This window comes from Herpailurus yagouaroundi, unplaced genomic scaffold, assembly GCF_014898765.1.
Source record: "Herpailurus yagouaroundi ecotype Mexico unplaced genomic scaffold, PumYag 28, whole genome shotgun sequence".
Taxonomy (NCBI): domain Eukaryota; kingdom Metazoa; phylum Chordata; class Mammalia; order Carnivora; family Felidae; genus Herpailurus; species Herpailurus yagouaroundi.
Window position 1 is genome coordinate 167,250,100 of NW_024412376.1, and position 21,147 is coordinate 167,271,246.

At 50.0% G+C, this 21,147-nt stretch overlaps 1 protein-coding gene across 9 annotated transcripts in view; it reads right to left on the reverse strand.

Annotated features, from left to right (window-relative positions):
• The window catches only part of FAM193A (family with sequence similarity 193 member A), a 170,901-nt gene that overhangs the window by 19,449 nt on the left and 130,305 nt on the right, over nt 1–21,147 (reverse strand). For all 9 annotated transcript variants that reach the window (XR_005794673.1, XR_005794670.1, XR_005794671.1 and 6 more), the window contains 7 exons: nt 18,110–18,361; nt 8,267–8,465; nt 7,073–7,345; nt 5,495–5,777; nt 4,421–4,604; nt 3,202–3,432; nt 3–834 (listed from right to left, as the gene is read on the reverse strand). Coding sequence is in view for 5 of the 9 variants with exons in the window: in XM_040489365.1 (XP_040345299.1) it covers nt 3–834; nt 3,202–3,432; nt 4,421–4,604; nt 5,495–5,777; nt 7,073–7,345; nt 8,267–8,465; nt 18,110–18,361 (2,254 nt within the window). In the remaining 4 variants the exon portion in view is untranslated. The remainder of the gene's footprint in view (nt 1–2; nt 835–3,201; nt 3,433–4,420; nt 4,605–5,494; nt 5,778–7,072; nt 7,346–8,266; nt 8,466–18,109; nt 18,362–21,147) is intronic.

Sequence of the window (21,147 nt, forward strand, 5' to 3'; positions counted from 1 at the left end):
ACCGATTGAGCTGCTGACTCTGTCTCCTTTCTTCTTCCTGTTTTTCTTGCTCTTGCCCTTGGGCTGAGGAGAGTCTGCGGGCACCAGCTTGCTGTCCTGTGGGTGCTCGCTGGGGGAGGCAGGCTCCTGGGGGGCCAGATTCAACCTTTCTTCCTTGACGTGGTTCAGCTGCTTTTTGTTATTGTTGTTACTGTTGACTTTCCTCTCCTCTCTTTTCTGCTCTGCCAGGGGAGTGAGGTCCAGGACTTTTGCCTTCGACTCAGTCTGGGGCCGGGGTCTGGGCTGGCTCTCGGAGGCCTTGGGGGGCTCGGCCGGCCTTCTTGCCGGCTCGCTGCTGGCCTTACTGGTCTGCTTGAGCCTTGGCTTGCCACTCCCCTCCTTGTGCTGATGCATGATGTCAAGGAGAAAAGAGAGCGGCTCCTGCTGCTTCCCGCTGACCTCCTTCGGGAGGAGGAGCTTGGAGTCTCTGGCGTCCATGGGGTCGGTGGCGTCGCCCTCGGCCCCCGGCCCCGGCCCCGGCTCTGAGTGGTCCCCGTGTCTGGAAGGGGAGTGAGGTGAGGTCTCTGGTTCTTCCATTTGCTCTAGTGAGCCATTGTGCATGTTTTCAGAGTCAGGTACAGACTCTGCTGCTGCCTGGAAGTTTCTAGCAAGGATGTCCAACTTGGCACAGTCTTTGCTTGGCCTCTCCTTCTTCTTCTTTTTCACAGCCCTCAGCTTCTGAAGCTCCTGAAGCCGCTGAAACTCCTCCTCCTCCTCCTGCCGCCGCTGCTCCTCCCGGAGGTGCAGGTGCTCCCGGGCCCGGGCTTCTGCTTCCAGGCGCGCCTTCTCTTCCAGCTGCCGTGGGGAAAGAGGCAACTTAAGACAACAGCAAGTGTTCTAAACATGAAGACGCACACAAAACAATTAACTTTAAAACGAATTTATATAATAAGAACATAAACTCCGAAAGGGGATATATAACAAGCCCAAAGCTTAAATCACACTCACCCCAAATTACTTTACTCTCTGGAATCATGAGATTTAATCTTTCAACCCAGGTATATACACTCATTACTTTACTGGAGGCGGTGGTGGTGGCGGGGGCCACTTAGCAAACAATTCCTTACGGCCTCTGAGCTTGTGGCTGGGCACTTCTATAAAACAGGTCAAGGCAGCTGCGGTGCCCCTGCCCTGTGCCGGCCTCCCGCTGGAGCGTGACGTCTGGATGAGAACCAGCCGCGCACACCGATCACATGGCGGTTTAACGGCCGTGCCCCTGCCACCACAGCTGGGCAAGTGCGCCTCTGCGGGCGAGGCCAGTGGATCCACATGTCAGAAGTGCGCGCTGCACCGAAAAACCTGCAACTCCTTTTTCCCACCCTAGCAGATGAACAAAGGCCTCAACATATTTTCACCAGGGTCACAGAGCCAATGGCATGCTAATATATTCCATGTCACACGGCAAACAGACGTTGGCTATTTCTGCCCTCCAGCGTGGCGTCACGTTAATATTCATGCCTGGCGAAGACCGTGCTTCACTGGTGAGACACAGTCCAGGAGCCTCGGCACAAACTCTTCCTTCTGCTCTGACAACAAACAGAAGCCGTGAAGAGCGAGAGGCAGGGCTCTCTGCATACCTGCGCTCCAGTAACAAACTTTGGCAAACACATCTGCATTTAGAAGTCCTTCCGGGTTTGCGTGATTTTTCACAACATCTCAGTAGGCAATGTTTTTAAGAGACAATTTACTTGTAATTATGAAAAACTTAAACATAAAATCATGTTAAAAATTTGAGGATAGATTTTTAAAAAAACTTAATTGGACAATTCAGGTAAAACTTATTTAAAATCCTGGTTCCACCTATTAACAGAGAAGCCTTGGACACGGCAAGCAGCCACAGGCAGCTCCCGGAGTGGCCCCTGTGGGTGCTACTTTGGACAGGTATCCCAGCGTCTAGGAGCAGGGCGCCCCCTACAGCAGGTCAGGGGGTAAATCTGCCACAAGACAGAATCTATAGGGAACTCAAAACCAGGTACACGGTGCCTTCAACAACCAGCCCGTCAGCCAGACGCAAAGCAGGTCTGCGAGCCGCTCTGGAAGACGGGGTGCTGGGTACAGAGCACACGGGATGAGTGGGCCCTGGTGGAACACTCCTGGTGGGGAATACGTCTCACTGCCCCGCCCTAGTGGGGCTCGGCAGACCCCGGGCTCCTCGGGTGCAGAGCAGGCTTCTCCTCAGGGCCCCTCAACTCCACCTCGCCTGGGGCCGTGGAGCCCAACAGGGCTCCTGCTGGGTGGCCCACTTTGACACACGTGGGGGAGGTTTCTACTCTGTCTCTGTGGGACCTCGCAGGTGCCTGGCCTCTTCCCGAAGCCGCCACCCCTCCTGCTGTCAGAGCCTGCGCCCTTCCAGGTTCCCTCTGCACAGCCCGGATCCATCTGCCACGGTCTGCCTCTGTAGGAGGCCGGAACCAGGATGGCCTTGGCATGGGCCCGGCCCCAGGGCGCTGAGGCACACAGAAGGGCAGACGCGGCCCGTGCCCTCACTTGCAGCACTAAGAGGAAGTGCTAGCGGACAGCCTCTGCACGTTGTGTCCTCCGCTGGCCCAACCCGTCTAGTCACGGCAGACGCTTGCTTTCGAGACAGCCCATGCACACGCCCTGCAGTGAGGTGCCCAGGGCTGCCCGCGACGGCCCTCCATCCCACTCTTCCACCCGGGGCTCCGATGCCACGTGCCTGCCCTCTTCCGGGATGGCTCTGCCTGATCGTCCTCTGCCAGATGGGGGACGAGGAGCGAGGGGACGGGAGGAGCCCTCGGACTAGGTCCCAAGGATGTCGCTGTGCCAAGAGCCCTGTCCCAGCCGCAGGTCGAAGTAACTTCTTTCCCCGCAGTCTCCCAAAGCCCACCGCGAACCCCCTTTGACTCCCAGCCAGGGGCTCCTTCCTCAACCTCCCTGGGAAGGAAGGCTCTTTCACAGACAGAGGTCGTGGGTCTGCTGCGGCGCCCCCGCTGGGCATAGGGACCCAAAGGCCTGCTTTAGATCCACTGACAAACCTGTGACTTTAAAAAGGGGAAGCTGTGTCCTGAAAATACAACATAGGGCTTCTGCCCGGCTCCTGCCACGGACACAGAGACGGTCCGGGGCCCTGGCGGCAGCATGGTGGGCATGGGGCCCCGAGGCCCGCCCGCCGCCCCCGGCAGCACCTTGTGGCGCGCTCACCTTTCTCTGCTTGTGCCTGGCTCGCTTGGCGGCTCGGGTGCTGCTCACTGGCTTGGGCTCGGAGCTGTTTATGAACCGCAGAAGGTCCTCCACCCTGCGATGGTCAACCACACCCTCCCTCTCGGAGAGCTGGTCCGCTTTCTTAGGCTGTTCCTCTTTCCTCTTGGTCAGCCGCAAACGAAGCTTCTCCCTCATTTCTGCATAATTCCTACTTGTTGGTGCAGCCGGAGGCTAAGGCAATTAAATGAGAACATAACTCAATTAAGCTTCATGTTTTCATGACTCTGAATACTGCCAATTCCAGCACATGTCCCTAGAAGTAAACTTTTCCTTATTTGTCAGGTAATAAGCGTTCATTGTGAAAAATAAGATGAACAAATGGTGGCAAAAAGGAAAACCTACCACAGTTACCCCAAGACCAGTTCTAGCACAGACCCTGTCAACCTTCACATGTTCATGACAAATGCGGTAACGTAGGACCAACTACGTACACGAACAGGTATTTTTAAACTGAAAAAGGAGAAAGAACCCACATGTGCGGGTTAATGTACTTCTTCCAGGATACAGTGATTATCTTTTCAAGGCAATAGTGTTTATACAGTCTCTTCATCCATTTGTAGTTTCTTGTGTAGCATCAAAAGGAACAAAGAAAATGCCCTCAATGCCAAAACTTCTTCCTGACACTGAACACACGTGTGCCCACTGAGCACGTGCAGACAGAACAAAAGTGGAAAAAGAGCAAAATGCCAGTGGCTGCTTTTCCTCCCAGCCCCCCCAAGGCACCACGGCTGACGTCTGCTTGTACAGACAGCCCCTTCTGGAAGGAGGCGTGCGTGTGTGTGTGCATCAACATCCCCTGCATCCCGGCAACAGGAATCCCACGTGCACACCGCGCACAGCGAGCACCCCCACCACACGGCCGTGCACGGCCCAGACCCAACGGTTTCACGGCCAGCTGTTCGGAAGGCCCCTAGCTCATCAATTGTTTTAAAACTCACAAACAAATGCAAAAATGCAGTAACCCTTAGAGCTACATCTCTGGGCAGGTATCTTCATCACCTCCTTAGGGTGAGTACACCCTACAGGGCGAGCCACGACTCCGGACCGTCCCGCGGTTCTCCTCACGCTGCGCCTGGGGCTCTACACACAGTGTGGCCGTGCCGCGCCGCTGCCCCAGGATGTGCCGGCCCCCCAGGAACTCGCCCCCGGGGACACTTACCCCGCCGTGCCCGAAGAACTCACAGTAGCAGCAGTCACAGTACTTGCCCTCCTTCTGGTTGGTGGAGGTCGAGGTGCTGGAGCTGTGCTCGGAGCAGCTGTCCTCGTCAGCACTCTCGTCCCCGTCGTCTTGCTGCGGGTCATACACGCCGTTCTCACAGCGGTGCCCCTCGCAGTCGGGGTCACTGTGAAACCACACATAGGCGGTTACCAGCCGCCAGCTGTATGGGGAGCAGGGTGCTGCCCGGACACCAGGAGCCACACAGGAAAGGTGGTGTGGGCAGGCACATAATCTTGGAGGCCACACTCAGTCTCTTTCTGCACTGTCCCTCCTGCCACCACTTCATGGGGCGGACGGTGGAGGTTGTGTGGGGATGGCTTCACAGAGGCAAATTCAAACACAACACAAATCATCTTTTTATGTTTTTTAAGTAGGCTTCCTGCCCAGCGCAGAGCCCAACTTGGGGCCTGAACTCACCACCCTGAGATCAAGACCCAAACTGAGATCAAGAGTCAGACGCTCAATTGACTGAGCCACCTAAGTACTCCCCAAATCATCTTTTTTAAAAAAAAAAAAAAAAAACAAAAACTGTTGTTTGGGGCGCCTGGGTGGCTCAGTCGGTTGAGCGTCTGACTTCGGCTCAGGTCATGATCTCGCAGTCTGTGAGTTCGAGCCCCGCATCAGGCTCTGTGCTGACATCTCAGAGCCTGGAACCTGCTTCGGATTCTGTGTCCCCCTCTCCTTCTGCTCCCCCTCCCCCCACCCCCTTGTCTCAAAAATAAACATTAAAACAAAAATTTTTTTTTTTAAAGCTGTTGTATCATTCTTCACTGAATGTCTAACAACTTAAAAAACACCCAGGTACCCCCGACCCCTCTCCCCCGTGAAGCAGCTGGTGGCTAGATGGTGGTCTGCACACCGATCCCTGGTGGCCCCAGCTCTGAGGACTACAGATGCGACCAGTGTCCTCCCCTCGTCCCACGGCCTCTGCTGGGCACGCCCCTGTCCATCTTTCCCTGGCCGTTCAGCCGCACACGCCCAGGAACAGATCGCCGGGGCGGGCCCCAGGCTCACCTGCAGACGCTGGGGGGGGCGCTGAGGGAGCTGTCTGTGGTGGGGGGCGGGGGGGCTCCGGGAGCAGGACAGAAGCTCTTGCGCGTGTCCACAAACCCGGGAGACGTGGCCACGGTGCTGGGGAAGGACGGGGCTGCGAGACTTGCGAGGTGAGGCGAGGAGGCAGGGGCGAGGGCGGCAGGGGCGAGGGTGGGGAGCGGCGCCAGGCCCGTGGGGCTGTTCCTCGGGGCGGCCGGCACCGCATGTCTGTGGTCCTCCTTGCTGACGCCGTGGAACACCTCGCCTGCGTGTGGAGACACAGAAGGGTCATCGAGGACGCTGCACTAAGTTAGTTTCTGTTCACTAAACCTTTTCTCAACCTTTTCGTGTGAAGATGTTCGAAGCTCTATAGAGACTGTGAAGGCACAGTTACGAAGACGACCCACATACCCCTCACCTGGATTCACCACACTGAACATGTTGTCACACGTGTGGGTGTTGAGCCACACGCTTTTTTGGCTTAACACTAAACACGTCAGCACAAACCCTGGAGGACAGGACACTTCGCTGTGTGACCACATCAAAGATACACTGTCCATGTGCCATTCTCATCCCGTCCCCCATGTCCCCCACCCAGCCTTTGTAGCTTTCCCCCAACCCAGCCCCTTGTCAACTTTTCTCCTCCTGCAACACTGCATTTTCTGAGTTGAGGACAGCGGCCCACCGGCATGGGCTTACGGTGTCACGTCAGAGTTAGCAGACATACTCCGGGCATGACGGATCCTTCCTGCGTGATCGCACAAAGAGGCCCCTAGCATCTGTCCGTGCCCTGATGGGGAGGTCACCTCTGACCAGTGTGCAGGGGGTGGTCTGCCGGATTCCTCCAGCGAGGGGCACTTGATATTCCCTTCGTGATCTGCCAGTCACCTGTGGCTGCTGCTCCTGGACGGTGGGGATACTGCATTCCCCAGGCAAACACCCGCTGTTTGTCACGACCACCGAGGGTGCTCACCTGGACTGACAGTCACCCTGAAGGCTGCACGGTGGCCTTCTCTGTCATGTCTATCATGGAGCAGCGGTGAGTGTCTGTCTGTCAAAGAGCTGCCTCGCCCTCCTCCCTTCTCTGAACACCCGGATGACTCCTGACTGTACGTGCTATAATCTATCCTATTATTCTTTCTGATGCTAGCGAGGGCCCTGGGAGCCAGCTCCTACGTGCCTCTGACCTCTGCTTCCAGCTCCCCTCTGCTTGTGCTCACACCACAGCGTGGAGCCATCTGAGCAGCACGGGGGCTGGGCCGCAGCCCGGCCCGCAGCCCCATCAAACGCCCTCTCCACCAGGCTTCTGCTTTTAAAGGACAAATTCCTTCTCCTGCTCAGAAAGCAGTGACCCCTTCCTCTCTCACAACTACAGGAACAGAAAAGAAAGGCAAGACAGCGTGGCAAGGCCCCGGAGGAAGTTGGTGGGGCAGCAACATACGAATCAGACTCGCAGGGAAGTGCCCTCTGCTTGCCAGCACTTTCCAGGGCTACCACCACACCTGGGCCTCTGGCCATGCCAAGGAAAAGGCAATTACAGAGGCGCTGGGCGGGCCTTACCTAGGGAGGGAGGCCTCTTGGATGACACTTTGAACTGGCTGTTGCTTGACTGCACGGTGGTGGCTGTGCAGGATACGGAGGAGGTGGCGGACGACGTGGCCATCACGACTTTGTTCGCCTCCAGGAAGGCGTCTTGGAAATTGTATAAGCACTTCTGTTTGGCGGCACTTTTTTTCTCTTTGCTCTCCGACACGGTGGGCGCCTCGTCGCTGGGCGGAGGCGGGAGGGCTTCGGGTCTGGGTTCGGACAGCGCTGGCCCTAGCATGTCACCCCCTTCAGAGAAGAATGCGAGAATTAAGGCTCCTGAGGAACACATAACCAACACCTACGGGACGTCTGCCAACAGAACTCCTAGCACTGGGGCTGCTACAGAGGCTGGGGTCACACAGGGTGATGCTAGACAACGAGTTTTCATCTAGGAAAAAACGTATTGAGCACCTACTATGTGCCAATTCCTGTGCTAGGTGCTTTCCCAAAGCGGTTTTACTTAATGTCTTAAAGCTACGTTCTGAGCTTGGTGCTATCATTCCCATCCTAAAGATAGAGAAACTGAGGCTCAGAGAGGCTAAGCAACTTGCCCAAGGTCACACAGCTAGAAATCCTTTCCAAGCACAGATGTCAAGTCTAGCGTGCTTTTCTGAGCACATGCGGGGGCTGGGTGTGGGGCCACCAAGGGCTCTAACCACGTGAAGACAGAGCTAAGGGTGCAGCCAGCCCCTCTTCGGGTGCACCTTTCCCTACAACTGGAGGAACAGCTGCGGCTGAGCAGCGGAGCGCTGGGAGGAGGGAGCTGAGAGGGGACAGGCCCCATGTAGGGTCAATATCAATACAGAAACAGAGAAAAGGAACGTAAGTCACAGCATTCAAGTCGACGGTGGTGCTGCTGCAAGACCCCTGTGCACTGGGTTGAGGGCTAGTTGTGATCACTGCTCGAGAACCAGAGGCCAAACACTGAAGCCTGGAGACGAGACACCGGGCAGCGCTGGGGTGGCAGAAACCCCGCTGGTGCGCAGGGCCCTGGCTGGCGGCAGATGTGGGCGGCTGCAGCGGGACGGGGCCGAGGGGCCTCCCACTAGCGACAAAGGCGGGGCCCGACTAGCCTAGGGCTTCTACTGGGGGACCGAGGCAACAGACGGCGATCCACCCAGCTCAGGTCATTTTAAACCTTTAAGAAAGTTTTAACAAGTTCCTTACCAGAAATTGTATCTGGCAAGAAAGTGCCAGGATTCCAGTTCTTATCATTCATCACTTCTGATCCCCAAAGACTTATAAATTTAGAACTATTCCACTCTGGAGTATTCCCAAAACAGCTTGGATAAATATGGTCTTGAAGAGATGCATTGAATACCTGATGCTTATTTGTGTGATTCTGAACAGGTGCTGGCGGTAAAGCCTACAAAAAAAAATGTTCTAATCACATATCAAAATTAATATTCTGTTTTTACCTACATAGTTAAACCACAAGCAGACAAACCATGACTGAAAACCCTGTGGGGACGCGCTCGCTGTGGGCAGGCGTCCCGGGCTGAACGCTTCTCATGGAGCGCTTACTTGGTTGGCTGTCACGCCGTGCACGATCGGTCACATGTGAACCAGGCGTAGGTTTTAAAAGCAACTGGTGTCTCCGGGAATCTACCAAATAGACCTGAGACCACTCAGCAACGTACAGCACTCCTCCCTCGGCACCGTCTCCGTGGGGCTCGCTTGCGTACGAGCTGCTCCTGGGGCTCAGCCTCATCTGGCATTTCCAGGATCACTGCTAAAAAGCCAACTTTGGAATCACTAATGAAAAATGGTGAAAGTCTTAAACTACTGGCTCACACCTGGGCGAAGTGCAGGCACGTCTGAGGAACTATGGATTTCACGTGAGCCCGGAAGCACGCCCAGGCCCTGCCGGGGCACAGAGGGCGGGTGGCTGGCTGCACACTCCCCTGGCTCCCCCCCACCCCACACCCCTCCTCCTGGGCAGAGGCAGCCCCTGCATCTCCCACCCAGCCTCCTTCCAGTCCTTTCCCTCCCGGCAGCCAGGGTGAGCTTCTGAGAGCGAGGCACCCCCTTGCCGGGGACATGCCCATGTCTTCCCGCTGCTCTTGGGAGAAAATGGCAAGCCTGTAACATGGCCTGGCCTGGCCCTCCTGTTTGCCAAGCCCCTGGCACACAGGCCTTCCCTTGGCCCTCAAATCCAATCTCCTCCTTGACCCTGAGCTTGGCCTGTGCTGCACCCAGGTTCTAGAACATCCTAACCTCAGCTCACAACCTCGCTGACGTCCATTCATCCTTTAGGCCTCAGCCTAAACATCCCTTCCTCCAAGAACTCATCACTACCTTTGCCCTCACCACCCAGCACCCGAGACCAAGGTGGGCCTTCCCAGGCAACACACCTAAAATCCAGTTTTCCCCCTTAGAGCTTACTATGGCTATGACTCAAGACTTCCTTGTGGTCTGCTGGTTTAACTTCTGCCCTCCTTCAGGCGGGTCCTGGCCCTGCTGCCCCCGCACCTTGCTGGTGCCAGCACACAGCTTTCCCTCCCCAGGAGGTGGGACAAAGCCCTCAGGGCCTGACGAGGGCAGAGCTTAGGAGGGAATGGGGACAGCACAGGGACAGTCCACATCCACAGACAACTGCCCCACAGCAAGACAGGTTGCAGGAGCCAAAGCAGAGACGTGTCTGCATGGCCTCTGCCTGGAAGGGGAGAGGGCACCGCAGGGAGCAGTCGGTCAGGGTTCAAGAGATGAGGAGGCAGTGGCGGTAGAGACGGAGAGGAGGGGTTCTGGGGCCATCAGGACATTCGCTGCAGCTACCGGAGCAGGAGCCAGAGACCACAGTTCCCAGGAGGTGTGGTCAGTGACACAGCTGGTCGGAAACACCAGTCCTGTTCTCGGTCTTCGGGCTGCACAGCCTGATGGGTCTGGACGCCAGCTCTCCCTTCCACTAGCTGTGTGACCTCAGGCAAATTACTCAATCTTTTTGTGCTTTAGTTTTCTCATCTGTAACTTGGAAATACCTACCTCCGAGGGTTGTGGTAAGAATTAAACTGGACAGTGGGTGTCGCTGTGCAGCACACAGATGGCTGAGGTGGACGGTCACCACTTTGTGAGACTGGTCCTTAGACACAGAGCAACCCCGCCCTGCCCTCGGCCACGCCGCCCATCCTGGGTACCCAGAGGAAGTGGGCATCGCGCTGCTCAGGTGGCTCAGCACACTCGTTGGCCTGGAACAGGCTCAGGGAGGTGGAGGTGCAGGGTGGGGAAGGAGTGGACCCTCGGGCTGTCAAACGGGAAGAAACCGGTCTGGATGCCCAGGACCAAGGCAGGAGCCTAATCTAGCGTTCTGCCAGGGGAGCCCCACGGGCAAAGAGTGAGGAGACCAAGAAAGCCGTACTTCTACAGACCCCAGTTTTCACAAAGTCATGATAAACTAAGAGCTGCTTTGCTGAGGAGGAATCGATGGGAAGGAAGTTTCTCAGTTTCGAAGACCTTCTGCTAAGGGGCAGAGAGCCCGACAGGTGGAAGCCAGCTGGCTCCGCAGGCGGCACGGCTGCTTTGAGAAGGCCTGGCGGGCAGCTCTGCACAGCCACAGCACGTCCGGGCCCCGAAGCTCCTCGCTACTTCCCGAGACCCTCCTGACCCACGGCTGAGAGCAGACAGACTTCCCCACGAGGGAGCCTGGCTGAGAGCCTCGCTGCTGCCCGCCTGTGTCCAGAGAGCTCATGCTCACCCTTCCAAACACTAGCCAGCCTCACCTCCTCTGCAAAACCACCCCACGGGCTCAGTCAGCAACCCTCCCTCTCCAGGGTGACCTTCCTACTCTGCATGTACAATCCCTGGTAAGGTGTGCCATGGCGTTCCGAGGTTTGGATTTGATTCTGTCTTTGTCTTTAGCCTCGGAGATCCTGAAAAACAGGGGCCATGGCTCACCTGTTTCTGTTTTGCTAGCATGTAGCACAGGGCCTGGCACATACCGGATGTTCAATAAAGGCTGAACAGAGTTTAATTTAGAAGGAACGGGAACACAACTATAAAGCTGAAATAACTGAAAACTTCAATTCAATTCAATTCACACACTTCTTCAGAAGCCCATTTACTCAGAACAGGAAGTCCAGTTGTAGAGACCAAGGGAGCAGGTGGTCCCCACAAACAAGCTGCGTTTATGGGAATGCTCTCCCACAAGACAGCTAAGCCTCAACAGATGTGGGTTTCCTTTAGGACAAAAACCGGCTTCTGTCAACTAGACCGACTGCGGGGCCAAGTACAACTGCCCGCTCAAGTACACCAGTGATTTAAGCATAAAATTAGTCTCTCAACATATGGATAATGCTGTTGAATTACAACACTGATTTATTTCACTCTTTGTACAAATCCACACGGCTTCAATTAACAGAAGTTTTCAACTGTTCTCCACTTTGACACAAAAGTGATTTACAGCAAAGTAACATTTTTTTCTTTTAATTGAGAGCTCTGACAAACACACATGACAGATGCCTTCTAAACACCTTCCGGGTTTCTGAGGGAGCCAGGAGACCCAGCCGTACTGCACACCAACCCACCTCCAACCCAGATTCCGTCAACATGGCTGCTGAACACAACTAGCCAACAGCACAAAAGACCGAGTCTGTGCACCCACGCGTGAGAGCAGCTGCCAACACTAAGCACTCAAACAGAAAGGGATTCCAGTTACACCCCAGTGAGCGGGAAGCGGGATGAGTGACTATTGTTTCTTCTTACTATGGTTCTTCAACATTCCTGCCAGAGACAGTAAAGAGGCCAAATCACCACCTTTGTTTCGGTCTTGCTATTTCTCAGGCCAGAAGAATTGAATACAGCCTCTGAAACAAAATACAGATAAAAAATCACAGGGGCGCCTGGGTGGCTCAGTCGGTTGGGTGTCCGACTTCGGCTCAGGTCATGATCTCACGGTTTGTGGGTTCGAGCCCCGCATCGGGCTCTGTGCTGACAGCTCAGAGCCTGGAGCCTGCTTCGGATTCTGTGTCTCCCTCTCTGCCCCTCCCCTGCTCATTCTCTGTCTCTCAGTAATAAATAAACGTTAAAAACAAATTTTTTTTTTAATCACTGTAGGACCCCCAATGGCAATCTGTTTCTGTCCCTGTGTTCCATATAGCTTTTTTCTTCCTCAAATTCCAACCTGACCTCAGACCTGCTCCACGTCTGGTTTCATCGCTTTTGCAGTGGTTGTGCTAAAGTAACCCAGTGAGGGAGGGGACAGATGTACAGGGCCCAGAGCCACATGGGAGCCACCTTGCCAGGCTCCACTCATACTGAACTCACTGAGGGCCAGGATATGGTGACCATTTCTGACTATTCCTCACGCTCCCAGTGAGACTTCAAAACCTCGCTCTATCTCCATTACTAGGCCCTTTCCTAGCACAATGTCTGTTTCAGAACTCCGTTTCCAGATGGAAACTATGCAACATTTAGAGCTGGAAGCCTTGGGCTTCTTCTGAGCCCAGCTCTGCGGTCATGGCCCTCTGCTCCCGGGCCATGGAGGCCAGCAGGCCGGGCCTGCTCTGTGAAGGAGCAGGGGGCGCAGCCTGCCAGCTCACAGACGTTCTTCTCTGAGAGGCTGTGTGGTCCCCCTCTGCTCGCACTGTGTCCAGTAAGGGGGACATGACACTCTAGCTCCCAGAAAAATGGCACCAAACACCTTTGTAACAAGGTGCTCAGGCACAGAGAAATCAAGGGGACTCTTTCACAGAGTGAAAACGTGTGGGGATGGGATGGCTTCCTTGAGGGCACATGCACCGTCGTCACGGTGACGGGAGACAGGTCTGTGGTCCCGCGGGAGGCAGGAGAGCTGGAGACTGCCAGGAGGAGTTCAAGGGTCCCAGGGGTCTTCCCCTACTTAGGGCCTTGCTGTTCTCACCGAGTAAGTTGAACAAAACATGACCCCATAAAAAAAAAAATCACTATACATATAGGAAACAACACATCCACAGGAGCAACCAAACACCCAGATTTAGATCCTCAAGGTTTCATTCAAACACAGAACTATGTGTAAAATGCTTAAAGAAAGAAAAGATGAAAGAAAACATGATCAAGGAACAAGAAAACATAAAAAGTCGCTAACGTATTTTAAAAATAAATTAACAAGGGGCGCCTGGGTGGCTCAGTCGGTTGAGCGTCTGACTTCGGCTCAGGTCATGACCTCGCAGCTCGTGAGTTCGAGCCCCACATCGGGCTCTGTGCTGACAGCTTGGAGCCTGGAGCCTGCTTCAGATTCTGTGTCTCCCTCGCTCTCTGCCCCTTCCCCACTCACATTCTGTCTCTGTCTCTCTCAAAAATAAATAAACATTAAAAAAATTTTTTTTAATAAATAAACTAATGAAAGCTTACAAATCAGAACCACAGATGGAATTAATACGTCAAACTGAAGCGGCAGGTTAGACACACCAGAGAGTCACATAACTGGAAGGCGGATGCAAAAGGGGTTCTCGGGACAGACTGGGGTGGACACACAAAGCAGGGCGGCAGGCCAGGGGCAGACGAGGGACACAGAAGATGAAAGGGTTGGGCATCATCAGACAGGGATTTAAAATGACTAATGTGGTGAAGGCTTGAGTGGAAAAAGCACACAACATGCGAGAACAAACAGGTAACGTGAGCAGTGAGAAGGAAACTGCAGAAGAATAGAACAAGCCAGGCACAAAGACAGTGCAAGAGAAATGAAGAACGCTTCTGATGAAGGGATCATCAGTGGACAGGACGCGGCCAAGTAAAGAGTCAGTGACCTTCCAGATCTGTCAACAGAAACTTCTCAAACTGAAATGCAAAAAGAAACAAGAATCAAAAAAAAACCCAAACCAAAAAAACCACCGCCACCACAGACCAAAACCAGAGCAACACATCCAAGAAGTGTGTGACAATTTCAAAAGATACAACAAACAGGAACTAGAATACCAGAAGAAGGCAGATAAAAGACACAAGAAATACCTGAAGGAATAATGGCTGAGAACATTCCAAGATTAACAAAAGACAATGAACCACAGATCCAGGATGCTCAGAGAACACCAAACAGAAAAAAACACACCCCCAACTCTACACCTAGGCATTTTATATTATCAAACTGAAGGAAACCAAAGACAAAAAGAAAACCTTGAAAGCAGCCTGGGGAAAGGGAGGGGAGGCGTGGGGAAAGGCAGGAAAGAGGAGGGGAAGGGAGAAGAGAGGGGGAGGGATCCCTGCACCTCTAAGAATAAGGAAGAGAATTAAAGAGGACATCTCATCAGAAACCATGCAAGGTAAAGGTAGAGTGAAATTTGCTTAAAGTGTTGAAAGAAAAAACCCCGCCAACCTAGAATTCTGATTCCAGCGAAATTATCCTTGAAAAGGGAAGGAGACATAAAGACCTCCTCGGACAAACAAAACTGAGGGAACTCATCGCCAGCAGACCTGCCCTACAAGGAACGTTATAAGATTTTCTTCAGGCAGCAGGAAAATGATACAGGTCAGAAACCTGGATCTGCATAAAGAAAGGAAGGGAATGGGGAAGAAATAAATATAAGTGAGATAAACTTATTTTGCATCATTCATTGATCTAAAAGATAACTTTGCTTAATTAAGCATTAGCAGTAACAATGCACTGGGTGATTAATAAACAGATAAGTGAAAACAATACAGCACTGTCACAAGGGATGGGAGGGAAGGGCTGGGAACAAACACTCTATGAAAAGGTACCTATATTAACACGAAGCAGAGCAGTTCTTTGAAGGAGGACTTAGATGAGGTAAAATGTATATTCTAACACAACTGCCAATTTTTAAAAAAAGTATCATCGGTATGCTAAAGAGAAGAGCTAAACTAGAATCAAAAAATTAAAAGTGGAGAAGGCAAAAAAGAAGCCTCTGGTAATGAACAGAGAACCGGAAAATGGTTACTCTTAACCCAAAACACCAAAAATCACTTGAAACGTGGCTAGTCTAAATATACCAATGAAATGACAGAAACTGTATTCAGAGTATATTAAAAAACAAGACCCATCTACGTGTGTCTGCAAGAAACCTACTGGAAGTACAAAGACCGCTTTAAGTTAGAAGTAAAGAAATGGAGAAAGAGACGCCCTGCTAATGTAAATGAAAAACTGGAGGAGCTGTGTTAATTTCAGACAGGTCAGCCCTCAGAGCAAGGAAGATTCTCAGGGATAAAGTAGGGCAGTACATAATGATACAGAAGGGCTAATCCCCCCAGAACACGTAACAATCCTGAACATGTGAGCACCTAACAACACAGTGCCCAGCTACGCAAGACAAAAACCGACAGGACTGCAGGAGGAAGAGGAGAACCCGCCCGTAGTCAGGAGGCTCTGACACCCACCCCTCTGTCAGGAGCGGGCAGATCCAGCAGCAGGTCAGGAAGGACATCGCTGAACTCAACAGCACCATCAGTCAACGGCACCTAGCGGATGTCTGTAGACGACTTCATCCACCAACTGCAGAATATGCAAATTCTCAAGGCCATACTCACCAAGACAGCCCACATTCTGGGCCACAAAGCACACTTCGACAAATTCGAGAGAGTAAAAGTCATACGATGTCTGCTCTCAGACCACAAGGGAATTAAAGCAGAAATCAGTACCAAAAAGAAGGCTGCGAAATCCGCAAATATTTGCAAATGAAACTCCCTGTCATATAGTTTTAATTTTTGTCTAGAATTTCCTTACTGCCTTTTCCTCCTGCAACTACATTTAACTTTGAAATGACTTCGATCTCAGCATATAAGATACATGTATCACTGGTACAAAGACATTTGAAAACCAGAAACAATCTTCAAGTTTTCCTAAGTTCAAACAAATAAACTTTCTACACTACTCATCCCAAGCGTTTTAGGTACTAAATATTTACCCACAATGGCCACAGTATGAATTAAAAGAATTACAACTATAATGACACGAAGGCTTAATGGTGACGGATGCCACTTTACCAGAGTAAAGATCCCTAACGGCCCCACGAACACAAACAGGGAAGCAGAAGAGCTCCATGAGCACAGCCGCCCTCCTCCACGTTCAGTGCCCACCTCTGCCTACCTCTGCCTCCCAATGACACGGGGACATCCTCTGAACACGCTTGCTCTGATGTAACTGAACAAGTGTGTGAATTCTCTAGAAGGGGCTTCTACCAACTCCTATGGGGTTGTGAACACGTTATGCATTAGCTACACGTGTATTCACAGTATTCGCTGAAGTCAAACTAACTCAAGTAATACAAACCAATTTTGGAAGACCTTGTAAGTGACAATGCTAGCTTGTTAGAGAAACAAACGTCTTTTTATCAGCTACAATTGAAGTATTTTGCCAAATGCATCTCATTTTTCTAAATAAAAATGGCATCCAGTTAATGTATTTTACATGCATCACTGAACAGTCTTGACATTCATAGCACAGTGACTGAAATGAAGCTTAACAGCTCGTTCTCTGTATTTGCCCTTCTACCTATGAATCCTTCATCCCGTCTATTTACTAGATTAAAATTGAAAAGGTATTAGATAAATAGATTTTATATACAGATGATGCTCCCCCCAAATATTTTTCTTCTCTTTTACCATTTTAGGGACTACTTATAATGCTGTGAGAAAAGGCCAAAAGTTAGGGGGAAAAATACCCATTTTTAACTGGAGTGTCCCAGCAGCCTCTGGGGAATAATCACCTTCACTGCACTCTATTTCTAGGGGTGGTTCCTAGGGACTAGACAGCAGTTCTATCCAGGGAAAAACAGAGTGGATAGCTTCCCCACCTCATATATTCAACCAGAGAGAAAGAGGCTATGTAGACTAGGAGACTGTGAAAACAGGCTGGCTTTGAATATACACCTGAAAATGCTATTTCAAATCATTTTACTAATAAAGCCATCATTCAATGTCAAACTGAGAGATATCCAATCGAACAAAATTTAAGCATAAACCTGGGTAGTTACCAGTTACTTATCACAACAAAACGTAACAAACTGATTCTACTTTACTCTGAATCAGTGGTTGTCACTCTCCTACCCGTGCCCCTCCCCAGAAAACAAAGCCCACTGGTGGGCTACACACACCCCACTTCATGGCAGACGCCCTTGCAGGGAGAAAATGTGTGTGCGGTTTGAAAAAGCCCCTTCCACCCTGCGTTCTCCTCCCTTCTCCCAGTTAAGAATCACGGTTTTAAATCATAAGTCTGTAGTTTGGGGAAAATTTTATTTTTGATTAAAACTCATCTTGAACCAGAATAACTGATAGAAAAGGAAACCAAAAATCAGAATTCAGAAGAGTCAATAAAGCTAAGTTCAAAATAGCTAAGGAGGCAAAGCTATCTAAGGTACAAAGAATGAAACCAACCTAAGAATTTCTCTGCAAAGCCTAAGCTACTCAAATAGAAGCATGGTGTTCTCTGAGAAGAAATACATGAAAATCGAACTTCTTCTAGATGCCCACTCTTTCTCTGAACAAGCCTGCAGCACAGCCAGTTTCTGGGATGCCCTTTCCCATGTGCCCGCCAGCCACCCCTCAACAACCACCTGACGCTGGGACTTCTTCCTGTAGTGCGCTCAGGATTCCTCCTTAAGTCTGTGTATTTCGACAAGTCCTTAATTTTTGCACATAGAGAGCATAATCATTTCAGATACTGGAGAGCCCCGCTAGGGTCAGAAGACTCATGCGTACTCAGTATTTTACCCATACAATGTTAGGAAAAAGAGCCAGGGCCCAGGGCGCCGTAAGTAAAGAACCGAACTATGTCTTGGTGAGAAGAGGTATCTGTGCAGGCACCCAAGGATAACTCGTTATGCCAACATCACCTGGGAAACTCTTTACATTCTAGTTAATTCTGAAGGAATACATCATGACTTTTGTGATTGTTCTTACAACCGTGAACATTCAAAATTCTGAGAGCTTAAGAGATTACGATAAAAGGAGACATTTGCAGACCTCCCATCAGGAGTAGACATGGTCCTATACAAGTTGACAATTTATGACTTTTGTCTGTTAAACTATGCACTTCTTGCAAAGACCTTAGTGACAGGGGAGCTTCAGGCCCTCTCTGCCTTGACTTACCTTACTGTGTGTGAAGGGGGGCGCTGTATACAAGGTGGGGTGGATGAGAGGGCGGGGCAGGTGTGGGACTGCGTGCAAAGGCACATGTCCGTGGATGTGGGGGTAAAGATGCAGAGCAGGGTGTGTGGGCTTCTCTGGGCTCATGAACTGATGGCCGGGAGGAAGGGCGCCAGCTGTCATTGCTGATGCTGTCAGTCCAGAGGCTTCTTGTTTACAAACATGACATTCACAAGTGTTTGGAGTTTGTTCAGCCTGAAAGGAAAGAAAAAAAAAAAAAAAAGTACCCAGTTATTTAGCGAAACAAAGAAGGGACAAATTGAAAAGTCACATTCTGCTGAGCAGCTACACAGCCAAAACAAAGATGGCAGGGCTCATCTGAGACCTCAAGTCACCCAGGGCCCTCCTTGTAAAGTACAGAGGGGACCCCATGAGCCCAGGATGCAGGAAACCTGAGGAGAGAAGAGATGCACACCTCACTCCCCAGCCGGGCGTCTGCTGAGGTGGCACCCGCACCAGTGTGCTCCCGTGCCTGTCCGCGAAGGGACAAGGGGACTGGCAAGGGTGGCAGAGTACAGAGGGGGGCTGGGGCCAGGGACGACAGAGCACTGGTACTGGACTCCACAGGGCTCGCACTGCTAAGGCGTGGTTACATGGAGATTCTGTGAAGGCACCAGAGACAGGACTCAGCTGAGGGAAGAGAGGCAGTCGGTGGCTTCTCTCCCTCGAAACAAGGTAAAACTGAACACAATTGTCAAAGCAACCATCTGAGGATCTGAAAGTCAACCAAAGGGAAAAAGCAAATTGAGAAGCATTTATTCATGCCAATCTACTAGAACGTCAGGTAAGAGCAGTGGGAGTCTAGCCCTCTTGCCTGGGGCACTTCCCGTTGCCAACAGCCCTTAAAAATTAACTAAAAAAACCCCCCAAAAACAAAAACAAAGAATCAATAGCAGAATTAAAATGGAATACTAAAATTTTTGTCTGATACAAAAGAGGAACAGAGGAACAAAACATATGAGACCTAGAGAAACAGACAGCAAATGGCAGCTGTTCACAGCACCAATCATGACATTAACCATAAACAAAGCACTCCAGACCAAAGGCAGGATCGATGGACAAGATGCAAATATAAGACCCAACTAAAAGATTCAAAGACAAATCTTACATTCTAAGACATGAAAAAATATATAACGTGCACACAGAGTAATTCTAAGACAGCTGGAATGACTCTTCATGTCACATGAGATGGTCTTTAAGAGAAGAAATGCTAGTGGAGAATCATCTCATAATGACAAAAGAGTCAATATACCAGGAAGATGTAACAATAATACATGTATACACCTTCAACAACACTGTCCCAAATGCATGAATCAAAATCTGGCAGATTTGAGAAGGGAACAGACGATCCCGCAGTTATACTTGAAGACTTCGGTACATCTGTCAGCAATTTTTAGAACAAGACAGAAAACCAGTAAGGATACAAAAGACTTGAATAATGGTATCAGTTTGACCAAACTTTCATTTGTAGGACACTCCACAAGAGCGGAACACAAATTATTTTCAAGTGTACATGGGGCATCATCTAGGAGAGACCACATGTTAGGCCATAAAACAGGTCTCAATAAGTTTTCAAGTTCTAAAATCAGTAATCTAAGCTTAGACTTCACAAGTTAGAAAGGGAAAAACAAACCGAACCCAAAGACTGCAGCAGAAGTAGTGAAGATCAGAATACAAATAAATGAAATTAAGAGAAAAACAGAGAAAATTAACAAAACCTAAAATTGGTTATTTACAAAAATTGATAGACCTCTAGCAAACAAAATTTGTAAGAAAACAAAATTACCAAAACCAGGGATTAACATCACTCCAGACCCTGTAGAATTAAAAGAATTTATAAGTGAATACCAGAAACAACCTTATGCCATCAAATTAGGTGAAATGGATGAATTCCTAAAAAGACACAAATTTTTTAAATTAACTCAAGAGGAAATAGAAAATCTGAGTAAACCTATTAATAAACAAAACCCGAATGAGTAATTGTAAGTCTTCCCACAAAAAAAAAGACCAGGCCCAGGGGATTTCACTGGTAAATTTTATCACATATTTAAGAAATCCGAATTTTAGACAAATTGCTTCAGAAATTGTAGGCAGAATAAACACTTCCCAACTAATTCCTTAAGGCTAATATTATCAAAGTCAGACAAAGATGTCACAAGGAGAGATGACCATAAAATAGTATCTTTCATTAACATGGATGTAAAAGATTAGGAAACCAATCCAGCAACAAACAAAAAAAAAAAATTATATACCACACCAAGTGGGATTTATCCTAGGAATACAAGGTTGGTTTAATATCCAAAAATCACTTGATGCAATACACTACAGTAACAGAATGAAGGATGAAAACCACAGGAACATCTCAATAGATGCAGAAAAGGCATGTGGAAAACCAGATACATGTTCATGATAAAACTCTCAGGAAACTGGGAGTTGACAGGATTCATGTCCTCCACTTGGTAAGGTCATCCCTAGACACTGTGCAGGTAGCATCACACTAGTAACAGACTGAGTACTTCCCTCCAGGCCTGGGACCAAGGCAAAGACATACGCTTGCAATGCTTCCCCGCAGAGCTGGACTGGAGGCGCTAGCTAGCTCAGGAAGGCGAGAGTAAGACATTAAAAGCATACAGATTGAGGAAAAAGTAAAACTGTCTTTATTCACAAACAACATAATCTTGCATGTAGAAAATCCAAAGGGATCTACCAAAAAAAAAAAAAAAAAAAGGAAAAACAACAAAAGAATAAATGAGTTTAAGCTACAGAATATAAGATGAATATATAAAAATCAACTGTATTTCTACATATTGCCAACAATCAATTGAAAACTGAAATTAGAAAATACCATTTACTGCAGAATCAAAACCATCTAATACTTAAGAATAAATTTAGGAAGTTCAAGACCTACTTACTAGAAATTTTAACTGCTGAAAGAAATCAACAATGATTTAAACAAATGGAAAGGTATAGTGCATTCATAG